Genomic DNA, 18,640 nt, shown 5'->3' with positions numbered 1-18,640 from the left:
ACACTATGTTATGAGTGAGTACATTCCAATTTTGGGTTACCTCACTTAGGATGTTTCTTTCTAGTTCTGTCCATTTGCCTGCGAATTTTAGGATGTCATTGTTTCTTACTGCTAAATAGTACTCCATTGTGTGAATGTACCACATTTCCTTTATCCATTCTTCAGATGAAGACATCTAGGTTGTTTCCAAGATCTGGCTATTACAACTAATGTTGCTATGAAAATAGTTGAGTAAATGTCCTTGTGCTATGAATGTGCCTCTTTTGGGTATATGCCCAACAGGGTCTTTAGGTAGGTTGATCCTGAATTTTCTGAGAAATCACCATACAGATTTCCACATTGGCCATACAAGTTTGCATTCCCACTAGCAATGGAGGAGTATCCACACCCTGTCCAGCATGAGTTGTGAATGGTGTTTTTGATCTTACCTATTCTGATTAGTATAAGATGGAATCTCAGAGTGGTTTTGATTTGCATTTCCCTGATGATTAAGGATGTTGAGCATTTCCTTAAGTGTTTTCCACCATTGAGGTTGTTCTGTTGGGAATTCTCTGTTTAGAACTATACCCCATTTTTAATTGGATTATTTGGTAGTTTGATGTCTAGTTTCTTGAGTTCTTTGTATATTTTGGAGATCAGCCCTCTGTCAGATGTGGGATTGGTGAAGGTCTTTTCCCATTCCATAGGGATGTCTTGTTGACTGTGTTCTTTGTTTTACAAAAGCTTCTCAGTTTCAGAAGGTCCAATTTATTAATTTTTACTCTCAGAGCCTGTGCTATTGGTTGTCTATTTAAGAAGAGGTATTCTGTGCTCGTGCGTTCAAATGTATTTCACAATTTCTCTTCTATGAGGTTCAGTGTGGATGGATTGAAGTCTTTGATCCATTTGGAGTTAAGTTTTATGTATGATGATAGATATGGATCTATTTGCATTCTTTTACTTGTTGACAGCCAGTTATACCAGCACCATTTGTTGAACATGTTTTCTTTTATCCATTTTATATTTTTAGTTTCTTTGTCGAAAATTAGGTGTTCAATAGATGTGTGGGTTGATATCGGGATCTTCAATTCAATTTCATTGGCCTACCTGTCTATTTTTATGCCAACATCAAGCTATTTTCATTACTATAGCTCTATAGTAGAGCTTGAAGTTAATGATGGTGATGCCCATAGATGATCCTTTAATGTACAAGATTGTTTTGCCTATCCTGGGCTTTTTGTTTTTCCATATGAAATTGAGTATTGTTCCTTCAAGGTCTGTGAAGAATTGTTCTGGGATTTTTGATGGGGATTGCATTGAATCAGTAGATTACTTTTGGTAGGTATGCCATTTTTACTATGTTGATCCTACCTATCCAAGGGCATGGGAGATCTTTCCTTTTTTCTTTCTTTAAAGACTTGAAGTTCTTGTCATACAGGTCTTTCACTTGTTTGGTTGGAGTTACCCCCAAGATATTTTATGTTATTTGTGGCTATTGTAAAGGGTGAGGTTTCTCTGATATCCTTCCCAACCCATTTGTCATCTGTATGTAGAAGGGCTACAGATTGTTTTTGTAGTTAATCTTGTATCCTGCTACATTACTGAAGGTGTTTATCAGTTGTTGGAGTTCTCAGGTAGAATTTTTGGGACACTTATGTATACTATCATATCATTAGCAAATTGTGAGTGTGACTTCTTTTCCATTTGTATCCCTTTGATCTCTTTTTGTTGTCTTATTGCTATAGTTAGAACTCCAAGTCCTATGTTGAATAGATATATAGAGAGTGGATAGTCTTGTCTTGTTCCTGATTTCAGTGGTATTTCTTTGAGTTTCTCTCCATTTACTTTGATGTTGGCTTTGGGTTACTGTATATTGACTTTATTATGTTTAGGTATGTTCCTTGTAGCCCTATTCTCTCCAAGACCTTTATCATGAAGGGGTGTTGAATTTTGTAGAAGGCTTTTTCAGCATCTAGTGAGATTAACCAGTTGTTTTTTCTTTCAATTTGTTTATTGGGTGGATTACATTGATGGATTTTCATATTTTGAGCCATTCCTGTATCTCTGGGATGAATCCTACTTGGTCATAGTTGATGATTTTTCTGACATGTTCTTCAATGCAGTTTGCCAGTATTTTATTGGATGTTTTTGCATCTATGTTCATGAGGGAAATTGGGCTGTAATTCTCTTAGTTGTGTCTTTGTGTGGTTTGAGTATCAGGGTCCAGTAGTCCATATAGTATCAGGGAATCTCCCACTGAGAAATGGCAATAGATATGGGTTGGGATACAGGTGCTCTTTCCCAGAGTAACTTTTTGCAATGGTTTCTGGAAGCTACTGCTGGAAAGTGTCACCGTTGCTTCACCTGGTGATCACTCTTCACTCCTGGGCCTGAAACTCTGGCCTCCCTGTGATGCTGCTTCTGGGCTCTCCTGGGTCACTCATTTTTATTTCTTATGAAAGTTTATATTTTGTTTCGTTGTTATTTTGGTCTATTTTCTTTTGGTTTTTGTTTGTTTTTCAAAATAGAGAGTCTATGTGTAGTCCTGGCTGCCCTGGAACTTACTCTGTAGACCAGGTTAATTTCAGAGATCCACCTGCCTCTGCCTCCTGAGTAATGGGATTACAGACGTGTGCCTCCACCACTTGGATTTCCAAAAGTATTTTTATTGATTTTTTTAATTTCATGAATTTGTAATATAATTACACCATTCACCACTTTCTATTTCCTGTCTCCAACCCTTTCCAAGTATCCCCTGCTGCTCTAAAATTCATGGACTTTTTTTTCTTCAATTGTTGATGTAGCTATATGTGTGTATATATTCATATACATAACATACATGTAAATATATATATATATATACACACACACAAATATACATACATACTCTCTCTGAGCTGCATCTTCATACTATGCTTGGCTATTCTGATTCATCTTCTCAGTCATGCTTTTGTGACTCTGCACACAAGCCTACATTTTTACACTCAGACTTTGTCATCATGTAGGAACTAAACACCAAGTTCTATTTTTCTACATTTTCTACCATTAAAATTGTGGCAGTCAAGCTAGTGTCTGGGAATGTGCCAGAATACAGAATAGCCATGGAGATATGGCTCCTTTATGATGTGAGTTTATAGACCAACTGGCAAAGTACATTAACCCAGTGGATTTGCCTTGGACAACAAACAATAGAACAATTCATGTGCAAAATTCTATGTCCCAGAGAAAAGTTCAGAACAGAGTAAATAAAAATCGCTACCATTTCTGGAATGGACAGAGCCATTTATGGTGCTCTAATAATGTGACAGATATGTTCTCTGATGATAGTCAGCTCATATAATCATCATGGCAAGGAAAAGAAATTGCAAGAAAGTAAGTCCTCCACTAGTAAATACTGACACTTAGCTATGGCTTATGCAAAGACCACAATGTATTCTGAGATTTCTAAAAGCCAGAAGGGACCCCAAAGACTAATGGCATCCTCTCCAGGATTTGGGGGAGGTAGTTAGATACACAGTAGGAGGTGTGGAAAACAACTCAGATGTGGAATCACTACAGGGAAGGTACATTCAGGAGTGGGATTCAGAATCTGTCCATGACATGTGAGAAAGCACATTAACCAAGCAAGAGAAAAGGTAGTGAGCGTGGAGGACTTAGTGCAAGCTCTCAATACTATGGAGGTCAGCACATACACTACAGAAAAATAGTCACCAATGGCAGCAATACTTGGGGGTTGGGGAGTAACTAAACCTGAGGAATAAGACCCAAATAAAGATATAACCCCAGATGCTCCAGCATTCCCTGTCCATAGTCATGATTGCTCTCTGGTTCTATCTGTGGGTTCCAAGAAAACAACAATGTGAATCGTACATAAGAGCAACAAGTCAGCTACCTGTCAGTCCAATTATCAGTTCTTCACTGTGCCTCTGACAAATTTTCACACATTTAATGACTTCAATAATACAGATTTGTAATTTTACCATTCTGCAGTCTGGATCATGAAATGGACCTCACCGGCTATAATCTACGCTGTCAGCGCTGCATTTTTCAGGACACAGTAAGGAAGACAGGTCCTTGCCTTCCCCAGCTCCACCAGCACCTGAAGAATGGTGGAGCCCTCCTATTGCATCACTCTGAGTGACCCTTGCCTCCCTCCTTCCACTTTGGGATGCAGTGGTGATCATATTGGGATACCAGGATATTGCTTCAAAGTTGGTGAACTAACCATTCTAATTCCACCTGAAACTTGGATTCCCTGTCACATAACCTGTCTGTGCAGGTCCTGGGGAGTATCTTTGGAGAACATTATTTCACCCTCAGCAGCCTGCGATGATGCCCTTGGACTGCACCCATGTCAGACCTGCTGCCATCTAACTTACCACTTGGGAATTACATTCAAGAGCTATGGGCTCATTGTAACAGGGAAGAGCCCAGGAGGAAGCCATCACACACCCCACAGCCTGGAGGATGTTACTTATCCTGTACCACAGGCCTGGGAGGAGTGGTTCCTGTGTAAGCCCTAGTTTTGTATGAAACTTCCAGCTTTTTAATCACTGTTTTTTACTGTGGTAACAGAGAACATTCTATGTTCCTGAGGCACAGACCCTCTTGGCAGCCCTGATACTGGTATCCCGAGTTTCTGTCTTGAAGACTGCTCCCTATGGCTTCCACTTGCTAGTCAAGGGTTTTGGCTCCTGTTTGGTGTCTGTATGTCCCTCTTTCTGCAAGGCTTACTTCCCAGACCTTGAGTGACATTATGGCTCCATAGTCCTCCCCATCCTCAAGTCCCCAGATCTCCCCTCCAACAATTAGAATGCCCACCAGAATACCTCCACCTTCCCAGTAGCTCCAAGTGCCAAGACCTGCCTCAGCCCACAAAACATAGTTGAGAAAGTCATGTCCTAGGAGATGTAATGCAATGGCTTTTTGTGTTCTAGACAAGGCAGCAGATAAACAAATCAGAGGCTCTGAACATGGAAGGGAACCAAGCTCTTCCCTCGCCAAGCACTCTGCAAGAACAGTGAGATGCATGCAAATATATGCACAGCAGTAGGACAAAACAACAGATGAGAAGACTGAAACCGGGGAGGGGGAGAGACTGTGCCAACCAGAATATATAAAATTCATCTGGTAGCTCCAGTCCCTGGGCTCCTACATCAGTGTTCAGCCAGCCTGTCAGGGAGGCTACCTGCAGCCAGGCCTTGAAAAGTAGTCTAAGCTAAACAGCAAGTGTGGCTGAACCCCAGCTGGAAGAAAAGCCCCCAGAAGTGGCCTGCAGACCCTGCATTGAGAACTCCCACATTTGCACTCTGCCTGGGAGCATCTCTGGCTATCAACAGACTCCTCCTTCTCTGTAGCTCCCACCTAACTCTCTGGTTTTCTGCCCACTCCCTGGTTATATCTGTTGCTTTCGGGCATATGCACAAACACACATATGCACACAAAACGCATGCTCCACAATTATAGCTGTGAATAAAAGCTTTCCTGTGAAAGCTTTTAAAAAGACTTGCCCCCAAACTGATGTTTTACATACCTAACAACCCCAATTCCTTTATTCATCCTCCAAAAAGAGGAGTTCCATGGTATTATAGTTTGGATCCTAAGTTCTTCCAAAGGCCTCTCTGATTCCATGGTGATTTCTTACCTCCCTAGTAGAAGCCTAAGTGCGATGTGAATTTCAAGTCATGGACTGAAACCCTAAATCTGGGGGTCTACTCCCCACCCCTGCAAACATGTGCAAATCAGACTCACAAGCGCTGCTGTTAGAGCTGCAGGAGACTAAGTTCACCCTGGCTTTAGAATTCAATAACCGCCACTCACGACTGTTCTAGTCCTTTGGGACTCCATTGCTAAGACAAATCTCAGGATGCTGGTTACACTGGGAACATACCCTATCTCCTTGCCTGTCCCAGCCTCCCAGGGCTCTGCCACAAGCTATCAATCAAATCAGTGAACCTCTCAATCTTGCCCTGCAGTGACTCCACAGCACCAAGCAACACTCAGCAAGAATCTGGCTGGAGAAAAGGAAGCCCAAAGGGTAAACTGTGATTTGCGAATTACCTGTTCATTCAAATCTTGCATTTTCCCCTTAAGATTCTCTTCTCTATAGGGGGTGAGGGAGAATGAGGGAAGGTTCAAACATCTTTTTGTTGTTTTTTTAACTTTTAAAATCATCATTGCTTTTACTTAAAATTGGTCTGTATGCCTCCCCTCCCCCATTGTAAATTAGAATGTCCTTGTCCTGTTGCTATAGTGATAGCGGTCTGCACTCTGGCCTCTTTTTGCATACCCCAGTTTCTCTGTTCTCACTGCAAATAGCAGGATATGGCAGCATACATCTCTCTTCCCATTGGACACAATCTGTACCCCAAGTTCTTGGGCCCTGTGAACACATGGTAGCCCAGCATCTCTCCATGTGCTTTGTCTGGACCAGAGACTCCAAGACAAAGACTGAGATGCAAAACTGGCTTGTGTTCCAGCATTCCAGTGGGCTGGTCAAGCATTTCAAAGCCCTAGTAAAGACATCCCCATCTGAAGAAGGCCCCTCAAAGGGCAGTGGGTTCCACAGAGTGCTCAGCTGATGTGTGATCCAAGGACTAATGTAGGTGGAAGAAACAGTGATTCACTGGTCCTGACTGTTCACCTCCATCAGATGAAGTAACACAGAGAAGCAAGGAGCTTTACTCTAATTATGCCTACCCAGAAATTGCTGGGGTCTGACGTGTGGCAGCATAAGAGGCTTACCTGAGCAGGTAATTGCTTCTCTCTGACACTTTGGTTCAGGTGACTGGGTCTTACATGTCAGTTTTCCCCTTTTGTTTTTATTACAGATATAATTCCAAGCCAATCAAGCTGACTAGGCAGTACTGGCCCATGTGTACATGTGCACAGGAAAACCTTGGGACTCAGCCTTCTCTAAGCTGCTGCTGGGAAGGCTGTGGTCTGCAAGGTATGGCTGTGGTCTCCCAGGCAAGGAACACACAGCAACTCTGGATGCTCTGGCATGGGTCTTCTCCAGCTTCTAGGTTCTTGCCCTCACAATAACTGGGTTTGTGTTTTGGTTACATCCCAGTGAAGTCCTTCTCCAGCCTGACACCTACTACTTAACTGATGGTCACTCATGACCCTCTTTTTCTTTTTTTTTTCCTTATTCTTCTCACACGTATTATTTAATGACTATAATTTCCCCTCCTTCCCCAACCTCCCAGTCTCTCTCCTCATCTCCCATCTCCCCAGATTCACACACCCCAAGTCTCCCTTCAGAAAATAGCAAACCTCCCAGGGACATCAGTCAAACACAGCATAATACACTACAATAAGATCAGGTACATACTATCAAATCAAGACTGGATGATGCAACCCAGTAGGAGGAAAAGAGTCAGGAGGCAAAAGAGTCAGCATTTGCCCCGTCTCCCACTGTTAGAAATCCCACAACACCACCATGTTATCAGCAATAAAATATATTCAGGTCACCTAGATCAGACCTCAACAGGGCCCCATGAGTCCTGGTCAGTTGATTCTGTGGGCTGTATTCTCCTGGTGTCACTTCCTGGCTGGTTCCTCTGGTCCTTCCTCCTCCTCTGCAGGTCTCCTCAAGCTCCACCTAATGACTATAGGACTCTGCATCTGCCTCCATGTTTGCTGCATGATATCTGGTCTCTTTGATGAGGGTTCTACTAGGCTATTGTCCCAGAACACTCTGCACACAGGGCACACTTGTGCCTGGGCCAGTGTCTCACTCAATCCATCCACCTAAAGCCTTGACTGGTTATGGATGGCTCTGTTGTGGCTCTTTGTCCCCTCCCCATTTTACTAGGACTCTTTCCTAGGGTTGCTCTTGTAGATACCATGGATCTTCCATCAATGGCACTAGGTTTTCAAGTCACCCCCAAATGCCCAATTCTAGTCTTTTCTCCCAGCATTTTCCCTTCTCCACCCAGATGATCCCTCTTTTTCCCACCTGTCCCCAATCCATCTGAAAAATCTATTCTATTTCCCCTTATCAGGGAGATCCTTGCAACATACCCTAAGCCCTCCTTGTTACTTAGCATGATTGTCATTTACTTTACAGCTAATATCTACTTACAAGTGAGTATATACCATAATGGGTGGATTTGTGTGTCCATTTGACACAAGTTAGAGTCATCAGGGAAAGGAGCCTCAGCTGAGAAAATGCCTCCATGAGATCCAGCTGTAAGGCATTGTCTCAATTAGTGATCAATAGGGGAGAGCCCAGCCCATGATGGGTGGTGACATTCCTGGGCTGGTGGTCCTGGGTTCTATAAGAAAGCAGTCTGAGCAAGCTAAGGGGAGCAAACCAGTGAGTAGCTTCAGTCCATGGCCTTTGCATCAGCTCCTACCTCGAGGTTCCTGCCCTGCTTGAGATCCTGTCCTGACTTCCTTCAGTGATGAACAATAATGGTGAAGTGTAAGTAAGCTAAATAAACCCTTTCCTTCACAACTTGCTCTTTGGTCATGGTGTTTTGTTGAATTAGAAACCCTAACTAAGACAATGGGCATCTCTTCTTATTTTCCCTAAACTCCAGAATTGCATGCATAGTCTTGCTCTCAATGACTACAGGTGCCCTGTTTGATCACTCAAGTTTTCTGCAGCCACACTGGCATGCTATACTTTGTCCCACCCATGTTCTAACTTTAGCCTGGGCCACACCTCCCAGTGCCAATTAATTTCTGTATGTTTTTGTGCTTAATGGCTGGCACCATTCCAGTCATGAGAATTGGTTTAGCTTCTCAGGACTCCAATTTTGTCTGTGGTTGCTATCTTCCAAGATGCTTTCTGCTCAAAGCAAATGGATGAGAGGGCATGCTTAAAAATGTGAAGTGGAGGAGAAAGAGTCTAAGGTATGACAATTAGACCCCTGATTTACAATGGGAGCTGATAGTGCAATCTATCCTTTCCCATTCCTATTCTCTTCTGCCCCAACAGGTTCCTTGATTTCCTCAACCTCACAGCTAAGTTAGAATCATGACTAGAAAGAGCCAACTCACTGAATGATGGTAAACTTTGGATGATCTGAATTTTGTCTCTGGAAAACTCCCCCTTCTCCTATATTTGTTTATAGGGAGGCATGCTTGCCATAGTGAATGTGTAAAGGTCAAAGTGTAAATTCTGTCCTTCTATCACAGAGGTGCAAGAGTCAAACTCAGGTTTCTCAGGCTTGGTGGTTAAGTTTAACCTCTAAGCTGTCATGTCAGCCCCCATCTTTGAAATATATTGAGAGTTAATAAGTCACCCTTGAGTTCTGGGTCCTAGTTCTGGGATTATTTGAATTAAGAAAAATGATCTGATACTAGGTTTTCTTGAAGAATCATTTTTTGGCATGTGATAGCTTTGATACAGAAATAATCATTTTTCCCATTTACTAATCAATGCAATAAATATACAGCCCCTCTTCTCCCATTACTACTTCCAAAATGAAATTTAACATCCCTGTTCTGATAAAGCAAAGAGAACAAACCAGCTCGTTACTCATTCATGGAAAGAGCAGATAAAATTTTTCCAGTGACTGTTTCTTTGTGGTGTCTATTTTAAGAGATTTGACGATGTGTAGGTCACAAGGTTAGTGCCCCAGCCTTTCAGAGAACAAGCATCTCAATAGAGCACCACTTGATCAATGCCACATCACGTAGAGGCTCCAAAATAAGCCACACTTGTTCCCAGACAAAACCATTCTACACATGAATGTCACATCCACCTCCAAGAAAACAATGTGCTTTGCTCAAACTAAGCTGGGAAAGAAAAGATTCCTTGCTATTTGCTAAGCAAAAGAAGATTGTTGCTTAAGAAAAACTCCAGGGAAGAAAAAGCCAAGCATTGTTTCAGACACTCTCTGGTTTCCAAAATACCATTTAAAAATAATTACATCCACGATTTATGCACGATTCATTAGACAGCCAGATAAGATGCACTACTAAATTTTAATTGCAATGCAAAAGTAGACATAATGAAAAATATCCCCTAACTTCTTGGGATTATAACCTAGTACATAGCATCTTCATCATGATATAAATCAAATGGTTTTAGTGTTATTAATGTGTGTGAGACACACACACACACACACACACACACACACACACACACACCCTCTCAAATTGATAAAACCTTCAAAGACATTCTTTGGTTAAGCATTTAGAAGGTCGAGTAATCTGCTATCAATATTCACTACTGATGAAAGTTAATAGGTTTGAATCACAACTTCCCCAGTAATGATGCCAGGAATGTCATAAACACACACTCATCTCTAAACTAAAGTTCCCATTGCTGCCTCCCCTACACCAAACTAAGAACAGATCATATAACAACACCCTGCTGTATGTAAAGCACACATGTAAAGGATGGTACTGGCTTTACACAGACATTGGTGGAACCCAATTCCTATGCTGTGTGCACATCTGTACCCATGCAAAGTACAGACTGAACCTGGGAGAATACCACAGACATGTGTCCTACGTGGTATATAGTAAGTGTGACACACAGCCTGGAGGTTGTAAACAATAGCTGCCAAAACCAAACTCAGTGGTCTGGTGTGCCCCGGCCTTCTGATCCAGCCCTGTGGGTTTTGAATGGCACCTGCCATTAGAGCCACAAAGCTTCTGAAGAGAGGTGACTCATGTGACAGATGTAGTGTATGGTTCTCAGTGCCAGCCTGGATCATTTGTTCCCACACATACCTGTGGTTTTCAATGGTGGTTTCTCTCCTAGCAACAGTTTTAACCTTTTGGCGTGGATTTTGCCTTGGTAATGGGAGTCGGCCACCACGGCTGAGGTAAAGGACATGTTACAGAGTGTACAGCATTTATTCTTATCCACTGTGTCAGCGTCACTTCCCTGCATGGGGAAAAAGGAGAAAGGCAGTGTCACAGAGGAGCTGAAGTCCCATGTCATGAGATTTATCATTTCTGTGACATTTGTCCATTGCTGACCACCTTAGACTCACACTTAGCCTCTGTTCTGCAATCCTTTCCTTTTCTTCATTGTTATAATTACCACCAACTCAGTACTGAACATTTGTTTAGTGGCTACATGTGTGAGTGACTGGGCTTATAGGAAACCTTGCAGATATGAGTTACCTAAATAAAAATGGAGCCCACAATTAGGAAGAAGCACATCATCTGTCTCCATGAGGAAAGCAGTTGGTAATCACACACATTATACTCATTAAAGTAAAGAAAATATCAGAGTTCACATGGCCTGAATTATTTAGCAGGAATTATCATTTGGCATTCAGCTCTGCCTTTGACAATTTTAGCCTCACCAGGATACATGGCTCCAATGTCCAAGCTCTCTCTCTCTCTCTCTCTCTCTCTCTCTCTCTCTCTCTGAGGATTTGACCATTTTTCAGACTTAATTTGCATATCTATCCTAGAACTATGATGACCACACTGCCTGAATTTTCTAGCAGGAATATGTGTAATATTTTTCCCTTTTCTTCAGAAAAGGTGATTGGCTAAATGCTGCACTGCTTGGCCCGGCTTAATTTTTATGCTTTTGTAAGATTTAATGAAAGTGAATCGTGAATCAGAAAAAAAGCAACTTTTTTTGTCAGAGCATGTGACATGGCCATTATGTGTGCAGGTCATCAATTACCTCTACTCCCCCAGAAGATTAATCCTCTGCCTCCCCTCCTGCCTCGTTGGAAATTGAAGGTACAGTGGGCTCTAAGATAAGGACTCAAATCTGTTCTTTAGAGGAACTGCATTAGCAAGGCATCTCATTGTTAAAGAATGGCCTCAGAGAATTCTCTAGCCCCACAATAGTCCCTTCTTGGAGACCCAGAAATGAAATTTAAAATTGGATGGGACAAGGAGGAGGATGGGGACAGGATGGAGGGGAGTAGAGAATTATATAACTTTTACATAATAACAAAATGCACACACTGCTAGAAAGAGTGTAGCCTTACACACATTATGTGGTAGATAGAAAAGTAACTCTTTCTGTAAGGCATCACTACATGAGATCACTGGTAATTATTGTTTGGTACTTAGGAAGACTGTGTGTGTGTGTGTGTGTGTGTGTGTGTGTGTGTGTGTATGTATGTGTGTGTGTGTGTGTGTGAGAGAGAGAGAGAGAGAGAGAGATGAAGATATCCTACACTTGAAGGAAAGGACAACAAATTGAAATACTGAAATGCTGGGAGTGGGGTACAGTAGTCGGTATTAGGAAGTTGGACCCACCAAGAAAGGGGCACAATTCCACAAGCCTCCTCCGGAGAGCATTCTGCCCTTGAAGGTAAGCTTTGAGTTTTGCTTTCAGGTGAAAATAAAGGCACAAGGACTTTTATGATCCACCACGTGGTTTACTGCAATATAAAAAGGACCAGGCAGTAGAGCAGGAACACTGGCTCTCACTCATCTCTCCCACCAATCCTAATGGTGGCATAGCATCCCCTGGAGAGGAACAAGTCCAGAAGCACCAAGAAGAGTCAAATCTTAGAGCAACTGAAAAATTGCAATACATTCACTGAAGAGTGAGGGGCTGGGGGCTTCGGGGCATAGAAAACAAAATGGCCACCTTCCCACAGTGTGTTAGGCATATTAGTCCTAAGCTTTGAATTATTTAAAAGCTTTGAGATCATGACTACAACATTTCTGTCTACCCTTCCATAACTCCAGAACCTCCTATTCAGCCCTTCTTGCTCGCTTTCAAATGTATAGCATCTTTTATCATTATAAATGCATTCATATATGTACATGTAAATACACATCATTGATTCATTAGTTAGTAAATAGTCGATTGGAAGATTCCTTGAGGCTTTCCCAGGAACTCTTGTTATTTTACTCTTTCTTCTGTATTTACCTCCCTATTACGCCATAAGGAGCTCCCCTTTTTCATTGCCCTAGTCAAATCACTTGTTCACTGCTCATCCCTTTTACCCTGCTCCCTCCTCCTTCTCTATTTACTTCTATCTCCCTCCTTAAAGAACTCCTGTTTCCTGGTCCTCTGAACAGACCACTGGGACTCTGCTCTTCCCTTCTCTATTGCTCCCTGATCCCCTATCCTGGCAATGATTTCATTGTACTTTCTTGGCTTTAGCAGTAACTCCAGGCTATGCCTCCACATCTGAAGAGTCAGAGCTAGGAACCAGAGATAAAATGGTGCATTTGGTATTCTGGCTATGGGTTACCTGACTTAACATGATCTTTTCCAGTTTCATCCATTCACTGGCAAATTTCAAGATTTCCGTTTTCTTTAGAGCTGAATACTATTCCACAGTGTATTTGCACATTTTCATTATCCATTTGTCAGTTGAAGGTTATTTAGATTATTTACCTTTTCTAGCAATTACAGCAGCAATGAACATGGAAGATCTTCCTCACTTCCACTTCAGCATTTCTTGTAAATTATTTGGTGACATTTGCTATCCTGGCTTAAGAAGAAAGCATTCACTGATTTAGAGTTCCCTAATTTCTAAAGACAATGTACATTTTCTGAGATATTTCTTAGCCAATGTTTTTTTCTTCTTCTTCTAAGAACTCTCTGTTCAGGACCCAGGCCCAGTTTTTGCATGGATCACTTGGTTTCTTCGGTCTTTCTTTTTTTGAGTTCTTTATATATTTTGGATGTTAATCCTCTGTGAGACATGTAGCTGGTGAAGATTTTCTCCCATTCTGTGGTTGATTAGTTGTGCAGAAGCCTTTTAGATTCAGGAGTTTCCACTGTCAGCTGCTGACCTTAATTCTTGAGAAAAAGGAGTTGTATTTAGGAAGTCCTTTCTTACACATGTATCATGTAGGGCAACTGCCTGTGTTTTCTTTTAGTAGTCTCAGTGTTTCCTGTTTAGGTCTTTAAAGTTAGCTTTTGTTCAAGGTGATAACTATTGGTTTAATTTCATCCTTCTGTATGTGGACATCACTTTTCCTAACACCATTTCTTGAAGATGCCTCTTTTTCTCCAGTATAAGTTTTTGGCATTTTTGTCAAACAGTTAAGTGGTTGAAGTTAGAATTACCCTAGGTCTTTTATTTTGTTCTGCTGGTCTGCATGTCTGTTTCTATGTCAGAACAGTATTGTTTTAATAATATATCTCTGTAATATATCATATGATGGTATTGTAATCCCACTAGCAATGCTCTTTTTAGTCGGAGTTGTTTTTGCTATCTGGAATCTTTTGAAGCTTCATGTAAATTCTAGTATACTCTTACTTCTCAAAAGAATGAGATGGGGAGTTTTATTAGGATTGCATTGAATCTGCAAATAGTTTTTGAAAAAGCGGCTATTTTCACACAATTTCAACTTTACCAATACATAAGCATGGCCTGTCTTTCCATTTTCTAGTATATTTGTGTCTTTTTTTTGGAAGTTTAAAGTTTTCATTGTAGAGGTCCTTCACTTCCTTGGTTAGGTTTATTCCTAGATATTTCATTTTCTTTGAGGCCATTGTGAATGGGAGTGTGTTCGTGATCTCCTTCTCTGTGTGTTTGTTGTTGGTTTGTGGAAAACTGACTATGTATCCTGCTGCATTGCTGTTTTTTTTTTTTACAAGTTTTCTGGTAGAATTTTGTGATTTATAATGTATACTTCAATATCCTTTGGCAGTGGGGATAGTCTGACTCCCTTTTCCCTGATTTGTGTCCATTTTATTTCCTTCTCTTGCTGTTCTTTTCTCCAGCCAACAATCTATCTATAATATTACAAAGAACTGGGATAGTGGACCAACCAGTCTTGTTCCTGATGTCAGTGGGGTTTCTTCAAGTGTCTCCATTTGGGATGATGTTGGCTGTGATTTTCTCATATATAGGTTACATGGAGGTATTTTGGGGCAGGCTCCCTCTGGCTCTACATCCTTCAAGACTTTTATTATAAAGTCATGTTGGATCTTGTTCAAGACTTTTTCTGAATCTACAGCAATGGTCATGCAATTCTTATCTTTAAGTCCATCTATGTGTTTCATTATTTTTATTGATTTGTGTATTCTGAACCATTCCTGAGTTTTGGTGATAAAGCAAAAATGATAATCTCTTTTATGTATGTCTGTATTCTGTTTGCAAGTATTTTACTCAGCATGTTTGAGACTCTGTTCACTAGGATATTTGCCGGTTTTCTTTATTTCTTGCTGTGTCTGCACCTGGTTTGGGTATTAGAGTGGTCCTCACTTTGTAGGAAGACATTTTGAGTAATTATTCTATTTCCATTTTTTACAATAGTTACAGAAGGACTGGCTACCGATCTCCTGTGTTAGGGCATTTCTCACTTACCCATGGAAGCCCTTTTTCTCCACTCTTATCTAATACATACTGACCACAGTGTGTGTTCATGGTTTAATTCAACTTCATCTCCTTGAGATGGAGTTTCTGACACCCATTATACAAGCCTCTGGAATCTTTGGGTAGCCTGGGCATCCTTCCATTTACCCTTTTCACATTTGTCTCCTACAATATAACTCCTCTATCACATAGTTTGTATGGTCCAGTCATATCCATTCCAGTGATGCTAGTAGACACACTACCCAGTATCACAGGCCTCAGTCCAGGCCTGTCTAGTGCCAAGATTTAACTAGGAATTCTTAGCTATCTAAACTCCAAATTAGTGGTTTCTTGGGGCTACAGATCATGTCACATTCTGAAAGTTTCCCACTACACATAGAGCAAAGTTCACTTGTGTCCTAGGGTGAAACTTCATAAATTTTGATGAACTGACCTCAATGAATATATTTAAATATCTTGCTTAAAGAATTGAAAAAGGCCCTAAAGCTATCAATGTAAATGAAGGGGGAACCTATGATTATTTTAAAGCAAGGGCTTTATTCTAGAGAGAAAATGTAAATGCAATGTCTGTGTTACTAAGAGGAAGAACAACTAAGTTAGTGGAGTATATGAAGGTTTCTCACACAGAAGCACTTTGCAAAGTTAAGGAGTTTTCAATAGAATTCAATCAAGAGAAAGAAAATCCCAGGGTGCCTCTGGCTAGCATCTCATCCTGAAACGCCTTTTCTCTTCTCCAAAGTTCTATTCTAAAACTCAATTGATATAATTGTTTTCACTCAATTTAGCTTTAGGTGACTACAAAAAGTCCTGGAGTGATGGTCACTACAAAAATGGCAAAATAAGGTGTTTTATAAAATTGTTTCTCAGCAAAACAATCATTAACTGCTGAAAAGAAAAAAAATCTTTGAAAAATTCCTTAGAGCTACTAGAAATTATCTTAAAAGCCAACAGCTCTAATGATGTTTGAAAAGTCATACAGAAACTTGCTATCACATAAGCTTCCTGGATATTTTTCATTTATTTATTCATATAACAGAGTTTAATGGGCATTACCCTACACAGGTGAGAATACTCCTCCCAGAGCCACATGCTATCAATAAAGGGCCCAGTGTCAGATATAGATATGGTATATTATCACTAGAGTTGTTGGTTAAGAGTGTTTCTGAGACCCCAGAACATTGCAATTGCTCTTAGTTACCCACCAGAACTTAACAGTAAGCCACTATTGCCAAAGACACCATACTCATTGGTCACAGGAAAGCAAATTGGTAAGGATCACAAATTTTCCTCCTTGCTGACTAGCTTTCATAACAACAAAAGCTTCAATGTAGTCTGATGGGAGAAGAAGTCATTGACATTTTACCTAGCTAACAGCCTTGTGAACTACATCAATGAATACCATGATAAGATATGCTCATGGGTTTATTAGGGGAATGGATGCTGTAGAAAAAAATGGCAGTTTCTAATTGCATTTAAAGCTCATTCCATGGAGGAGATGCATGCCTACTACTACTACAGTTTTGGCCAAGAACCCTTTGTGGAGGAGCTCATGGCCCCAAGGGTAAACCACTACTATTAGTCTCTAACATTAGTGGTTTTTAACCTTCCTAATGCCATGACCCTTTAATACAGTTCCTCATGTTGTGGTAACTCTGAAACAAATTATTCTCATTGCTACTTTATAACTAATTTTGTTACTATTATAAATTATTATGTAAATATCTGATATACAGGATATCTCATGCAATCCATATGAAAGGGTCATCCTACTTCCAAAGGAATAGTGATCCACAGGTTGAGAATCATTGTTCTAAACAGATATAGTATCAAACTGCCTTGTAAATGTACATCTTTATACCCATAGAATGTACATTTTTATACCCATAGATCAGTGCATCACAGAGCACCTGTGTACACTGGGAAAAACTTAACATAGACTCTCACATCTGGACAGAGATGAGTGTCTGCAGAGTGTGTCTCAGTCACAAATCACACACACATACACACACACACACACACACACACACACACACACACACACACACACACCACTTCCCTAAAGCTCAGCAGCCATAATGGAAGCAGGTGTGAATATTTTAAGAGCCAGAGGTGGGGGTGAGGTCATGAGTGGGATGAAACAGTGTCTTCTGGACATGGTAAGATTAATGTACTCAAGAGTTTACAGTTTACAACAGCTGTGGCTTTCTGGACTCCAGCAAGTCAGTCAACATTCTAATGGACACAGGGAAAGGAGTCACTAAGGCCCACCTTTAACAAAAGAGCTATTGAGAGTTGCTGGCCTCAGCATCAACTGAAAGGAGAGTTTTCTTCAAGGGTAGGTTGACAATGCTCCTCAAAGAAGTAAAGGGCCACACCTGAGTGAGGTAAGTGTGAGACAATGTCTTGTCAAACAGAACCTTAATTCAGAAGTTAAGCTGTAAAGAACCAAAAATGGTCTCTGAATATAGGAAGTATGAAATTAACATTAAAAGTTCACAAATGAGCTCAGAAGTAGATTTAATTTTGTATCAGAGTGTCAGAAATAAGAAAGATGCAGCAAAGCAAGAGAACAGTCACTGAGAATGACCCAAACATGAAAAGAAAATGCACTGGACCCATGGCCTGTAAAAGCCTCAGCAAACCCACACCAAACAGATCACCATAAAGCTATTGGAAACAAACCCCCCCAAAAAAAAGTGTTGGCAAAATGCAGAGAAAAACCTTTTGTGTACAAGAAAACCACAGTAAAGATAACAGATTGCTCAAAAACAATGAACTCAGAAGCCAGAGGGAAAATGCTGAAAGTTCAGAGAAGGGACAGCTGCTAAGACCACTTTACAAGAAATATGAAAGGAAAACCTTCAGGGGGAAGGCCAGGGACCAAAATCAGCACTCCAAATTCCCACAAGTAAGCAAAATCATAAAAGACAGTTCAATGCATACTTTCTTCTTTCAACTTATGTGTGTGAATAATTAACATAGATGACATATAGATGATAGATTAGATAGATATAAATAAGAGATGATACATAGAGGATACATAGATGTTAGATTATAGATGAGATAGATAGATATAATACAGATATATAAATTGTATGTGAATAATTCCCCCATGACATACAGAATTTTATTGAACAACAACAGCTCAAAGAGTCAATCAAGCAGGGGCAAAGCTGTACTAAACTGAAAAATAATACCATATCTAATACATAATCAATAAGAACAAATGGGGAGAAAGAAACAGGGTAACAAAGAAGAACAATAAAGCAAACACCACAACATAAAAACCATATGTAAAATTATATAATAACTGTATTGCTGAATTTATAACAAGTAGATATGATATGTCTAACAATAATAGTCAAGGAAGGAAAATAAATAACTTCATATGGGGTAACATGTATGTAACTGCCTCAAATCAAAGTTGCATAAACTTG

At 40.5% G+C, this 18,640-nt stretch overlaps 1 protein-coding gene across 1 annotated transcript in view; it reads right to left on the bottom strand.

The window, feature by feature from the left end:
• Zmat4 (zinc finger matrin-type 4) overlaps positions 1-18,640 on the bottom strand; it is a 327,753-nt gene that overhangs the window by 114,969 nt on the left and 194,144 nt on the right. The window contains exon 4 of the mRNA XM_051182141.1: positions 10,672-10,828. Within this exon, the coding sequence (XP_051038098.1) occupies positions 10,672-10,828 (157 nt within the window). The remainder of the gene's footprint in view (positions 1-10,671; positions 10,829-18,640) is intronic.

The sequence above is a fragment of the Phodopus roborovskii genome, unplaced genomic scaffold (genome assembly GCF_943737965.1).
Source record: "Phodopus roborovskii unplaced genomic scaffold, PHOROB, whole genome shotgun sequence".
Taxonomy (NCBI): Eukaryota; Metazoa; Chordata; class Mammalia; order Rodentia; family Cricetidae; genus Phodopus; species Phodopus roborovskii.
Note: the sequence above shows the minus strand (reverse complement) of the source record. Positions and strands in the feature narration are given on the sequence as shown.